Raw genomic sequence first — 6,000 nt, forward strand, 5'->3', positions numbered from 1 at the left:
TCGAATTCATATAAAGTTAAGAATTTATTATATATAAGTTATAATAGATGGTCCTCGTTAACGTTACCAGAAACCGCAGTATTACCTAAAGCCTTTAACATAGTAACGGGTGATTGTTACCGTGTAAGTTTTGTGAATGCATAAATATTTGATACCGTAAAATTTAGTTTTATGTGCATCTAGTTTTTCAGGTGTTATTTATACTTCAACAGTAGCCAATAAATAAAAAGCTTACCCTGCCCAAAACAGAGCCTATCAACAAAGCCAGAGTAACCCCCCGGGGTCAGGGAATCGATACCAGCCAGCTCTGTCTGATACCACCAGAAGTAGGTCAGGTCACCGCCCTACCTGTGACCCGTGTGCATTCCTCCCTCCCTCTCACACCCGCCCAACCAGCCGTAAACCCATCTCCCTCTAACAATGGCCTTGTCCTGAAGAAAAGCCACCCGAAGTAGAAAAGACGGAAATACAAATGTGGTAACGGCGGTAATGTGCTTTATGGGTATAGTCATTACGTGCCTTTTTGTTTGGGAACACAGTGGTGCATTCGAAGCTCGATCGATTTTAATTGTGGAACTGATTTGTTTTTAATGATGACCCCGAGATTTGTTTACGGACATATTGTATCGAATGTTGAACATTAGTGTAGTTTTTTAATGATGTTAATGTGTTTTGTACGTTTTTCCGAGAAAGTTTTGTTTTTTAGGGTCGAAATAAATGTTGCTACGTGTATGTGGGCTTCTTATATTATTTTACCTACAATTGTAGGTTCTTTCATCATCCGCTTAAAGCTTTGAGTGATGTAAATAATTATGCAATAAATGTAAGTATACATGTACGAATTCAATGTTCTGAAACTCAATAAGTACGTAATTAATTAATTAACGGTTAATTTGTTGACTTAAGCAGATAAACAAAAGGCTATAAATTACATTTTCAATATTATAAACATTTAAATTCGCATTAAGTTGCCTCAAGCTAGTTAAGTAAGCCTCCGAAATGACCTTTAGCTTAAAACATGAGTTACAGCCTCCGATACTCACGATTATCGAATAAATTTATTACTGAGGCCTTTATTATTTATATAATAACATTTGTTTATTCATGGAGCCTTATTGTAGTGATCACAACATAATCTTAAGGTTAAGGACACATGGTAAGCGCGTATTCTATAGAAAAAAATGATGGCGTATTTAATACTTGAAACCTCTCATATGCGGTAAGTCACTATAGAAAAACATTAAACACGTATCTACGGAAAATTACATTATTAATTATCTAAGGTAGAACAGCGGGGGCGGGAACTACACCGACAAGAGCAAGGCTCTTAAATTTAAGAAGAAGAAGGTAGAAAAACTTTGTTTAGGTTCTATGAGTATGCAAGTAAGATATTTATTATTTTTTAAATAACACATTTCACACGCATAGACAGATATGGGTAGATACTGGCTCCACATTTAGCCCTATTGTCTCTTCAGCTTCATCTGTAGTTTGTACCCTACTATACCTTGTACCCTCCTATAAATTGTCTCTTTCATCCAAAGGTTGTCTGATTTCTTTAAGCAATAAGGCCGCCTTCTTGTACTATTTTATTGATAAGTTGTATTTTTGTAATATTTTCTTTAATGGTGCAAAATAAAAAGTATTTTATTCTATCCTATACCCTGTACCCTATTACTATACCTTACACCCTGTACCCTACAATACCCTGTACCCTACAGTACCCGGTACCCTGTGCCCTACAGTACCCGCGAGCGTCGACCCGCCGGCCTAGTTCCGCAAGGCCACGGCACGCGGTTAAATATGCAGCCGCGGCTGAACGCTTTACAAAGGGCATGCGAGCGCGGTCCAAACTGTAGCGGGTAGGAAGACCATAATAATAGTTGGCGGTAGAATGAAGGGCCTTTTTGTCGATAGTAAGATTAAAGGGGCATAAGTATAAAAAAGATAAATGTGAAAAATTTCGCTGATTGCAGCAAAAAAACCTTCTTCCTACGTCGTTAAATATTCTTTTTTTTATTAGTTGAATAAAAACGAATAATTGCTCTATTTATTTTCTAGTGTATGTCACCGACATTATTATGGTGCTAATAATGTGTATGAAATTAAGTAGGCAGGTACTTAATTATTGTTTCGATATTAAACCTAGCATGTTGCTATAATATCACTGAAAGACAAAAAAAAACATTTTCGTAAAATGGTAGATATTAAAATAATGAGGAAATGTGAAGAAATGTTGATAAAAGCAATGCACGAGAGTTTGTCCTTGACCTTGTTCACCGCCTGCCAGCACCCGGCTTCCCGACACTTGTACTGAGCATCTGGGCTTTAGATTAACAATATACGAACAAGATGGAGTGTCAGTGGAAAGAAAACGTTCGTATACTTATTGTTAATCTAAGATCTCAGAAAACATAAGTGTTTCAAAATATACATCAATGTTGTGCACGTTTAAAATAGCTACATTTAGATACAAATTAAATAGCTTAGTATCTGGAACTTATATTTTGAAAGATAAAACTTGGCACCAAAATGTCTACAGAAAAACACTGATCAAACAATATTTTTATGTCAAAAAGTATTAGGGACTGAAACAGCTGACCCTAAACCCAGTTCCAAACTGAGTTATCTTAAACCGATTTCCTTTCCAACCCAAAAAACTATTTTCTAGCGCACCCCCCAATGCCCCCCATTTCATTCCAATTTCCAACAACATAATCCCACAGATTCCGGAATCTAAGAAAATTATTTTAGGTGACAAATACCACACTATTTCTACTGGCCAGTAGCATCTTTGCTTGAGGACTTAAGGTCTATTTTACGAGAGGAGTTGAAGATTTATGTCGCGGTCCTGCGGCTAACTCAGGAGTGGCCTAGTTGAGATAAACTAGATCCGAGTAAATATGTGTCGGTTGGAAACTTTTCTAACAACTGATATGCGTGTGTATTTTTTTTAGTTTGAATAGCGTTTAGAGTAAATATATTTAAAATAAATGGCTACGCGTAAATTATTTTATTTTATTCAGGATTTTTTCCCCCTCCCTCCCTAAAAGCTAGTTTTGTGACCGCAACAATGCACCATGGCGCATGGTTTACGCAGCAAATAAGTAAGAACAACATGTGATCTTTTTATTTCCTAACTTGATTCTAGCCAGAAAGAGTCGATTTCTTCTTCTTCTTCTTCTTCTTCTTCTTCTTCTTCTTCTTCTTCTTCTTCTTCTTCTTCTTCTTCTTCCTTGCCTTATCCTTATTTAGAAAGAGTCGATTTAAAGTTTTTAAATTAAATAACCAGACGAACGTTCTATGCTGCTACTTTTTACTTTACTTGTGTTTTGTTTTAAATATCCGTGCGCCAAGTAAGCCTTCTTGTAAGAACTTCCTGTAAGTATCTAATAAGAACATTTTAAAAAAAATATATCCTCCCAGCGCCGGGGGGTCACTCTCTAAACCGAAGAACGAACAAACGAGAATTGTCCCGCAATCGCCAAGGGGATAGACTCGTGGTTAGCCCAATGCTCCAAAGCTACGGAAAAACAAAACTTCGTTCGTTTTTAGATTTAGAGAGTAACCCCTGTCGCAAGTGGCTCCACGTCCCAGTGAGTCATAAATCATGGTTACCGCCGCCGCCGCCGTCGCCGCCGCCGCCGGGCGCCTCTCGACGATATCAAGATGTTTCACAATTAGGCACCTGTTACGTTCTATTTGCGGGCTTTCCTTGGCTTATTTACTTTGATAAATACCATACGCTTCACAGGTATCCAGTATATTTAAAAGTGTATATTTTATTCATTTGTTATACAGGTAGACGGTAATTGTTGGACAGGGAAGGTCGAGGGCAGAGTGTTGTGCCTTGGAGCGGTCTATATCCAGCAGTCAACCCTTGATTAACTGATGACGTTTTTCAATCAATGTTTCTAACCTAGTGTAAAAAATAATCATCCTTCGAACACTATTAAAGTTTATTAATCACGAAAGGCTATGCACACTATGCAGGGTATCTCCAAAGGCTATCCCCAAAAGTACACTCAAAGACTCGGCCAAACTTTTTGATAAACGTCGATCGGGGACCTAAATGCTTAAGCTCGGGATTTGTAGAATTGTGGAATGTAATCCTCAAAATCCAGAATATTGAATAGGGTTCAATAGAATATCGATGAGTTAATCTCTTGAGTCTAAGATGCAAGAACGTTGTACCGATCTCTTTGTTCAAGTTATATTTTATTGTAAAAGTACTAAAAAAAAATAATGTTTTAATTTTTTTGCAATTTACTGGTATAAAATCCTCTCTATACCTTCTGCCCCATGTCCGATGTCATACAAACACAGTTAAAGGTGAGTGTTCAATGAGATCGTGCCGATTGTTAGTCGGAAACTAGGGCGAGTCCACATGATAGCGATCCCGTGACGAATCACTGTTTACGCCCGGTGTGTACACGGCCTTACATCGCTTCTGTAAGTATTACAAGCATATAGGCTACTCGATCAAGGCAGCTTGTTTTACATCGGATTATTTTACACTAGAATTAAACCCAATACATAAAAACTAGAATAGGCTACAGGTAAGCAGGCTGTGTTTTTCTAAGTATAGACATAATTGATTGTAGAGTCGTAGTGAATAGTTGAATCAAGTCAATCAAATACATTTTTTTGAACATAACAATATAATTTAGCGCTATAAAGCTATCGTTTGTCAAGTCCTCAGATCACCGGACCCTTTCATCGAAGGTTGCTCTGTGACGTTCCTCGATAAATCATGAACGAAGCACGAACCCAACCGAGTGGACCCTTGACCTTAGCGGACGAGCTGGTCTGCTAAATTTTATACAGAGTGTTGCAATAAGGATATACTAAGCCGAAACCTACATGTGCAGCATCTGCATGTTATATCTAAGCCCGAAATTTTTCGCGAATTTTAAAATTCTGATTTCATTTTTGTGCTTAGATAATAACATGCTGCACATGTAGGTTTCGGCTTAGTTTACCCTTTTGCAACACCCTGTAGATATCCATTGGGTATAAACATTCGCAAATTTCACATCTGAGAGTTATTTGTAGGTAAATAACGCTGAGTTGCATGAATAAATGATCTTTTAGCTAATGTCAGACTTAAATGTATTGCTGCCTTGCTATGGTAGTACTCGTATACGGAGCGGACAGAAAGAGACATAAATAGATTTTATACCTACATTAGCTTAAAATTTCTTCCTGCAACTCGGCATGTCCTAGTGTTTAAATCCATTTGCCATGCTATTGAGATCTATACAAGTTTGTAGAAATGTGGCCCTGACGTCCATCACTAGCTAGCCACCCTGCACCGAGGCCGATGGGAAAAGATTGCAAGAAATTCTGAAGGCTCAAGGACCAGAATCCTTTGTTGAACTATGTAGATATAGGGAAAGATAAAGTGCTTACTTTTTTATTTGAATAGATTGTAATTGATTTTATTTATGGGTCAAGGGTTCTAAACTATATAATATAGACTACTCAAAGACAAATGTTAATGTAGAATACGTTAAAATGATAAAATATAACAAGGTACAAGGAACATGCTACTAAAATGCGTTAGTTATGTGGACGAGGTAGATTCATAGATAGATAGATAAATTATTTATTTACTTAACACAACACATACACAGGTTACACAGCAAGATTTTTAACATAAAGTTTAAGATTACATAAACACAAAACACTATTCATCTAGACATGAGATCCTAAACTTTGGATCAAACCTAAAGCACCGGGAATAAGAGGATGCAAAACAACTATGTAGGTAGGTAGTTTTGTTTCGATATAAGTACAGTAAGATTCTCATCATAAATCTTCAAACTAGAAACATAATCTGTTTAATAATTAATTTTGACCTAATAAAGCATAACTATAATGGGCCTTGAAAATGGGGTATCAAATTGAATGTGTCCATCCCATTGACAAAAGAATAAAGAGAGGACATGCCATATCAACGAAAAAAATGCGCTTACCTAAACTTTGGTGTCAATTAAA

The 6,000-nt window shown here is 36.9% G+C and overlaps 1 protein-coding gene across 1 annotated transcript in view; it reads right to left on the reverse strand.

Moving 5' to 3' along the window:
- LOC105388728 (neuropeptide SIFamide receptor) overlaps positions 1 to 101 on the reverse strand; it is a 51,043-nt gene extending 50,942 nt beyond the window's left edge. The window contains exon 1 of the mRNA XM_048621794.1: positions 86 to 101. Within this exon, the coding sequence (XP_048477751.1) occupies positions 86 to 101 (16 nt within the window). The remainder of the gene's footprint in view (positions 1 to 85) is intronic.
- Between the last annotated feature and the right edge of the window lie 5,899 nt (positions 102 to 6,000).

Source organism: Plutella xylostella, chromosome 6, assembly GCF_932276165.1.
Source record: "Plutella xylostella chromosome 6, ilPluXylo3.1, whole genome shotgun sequence".
NCBI classification, from domain to species: Eukaryota; Metazoa; Arthropoda; class Insecta; order Lepidoptera; family Plutellidae; genus Plutella; species Plutella xylostella.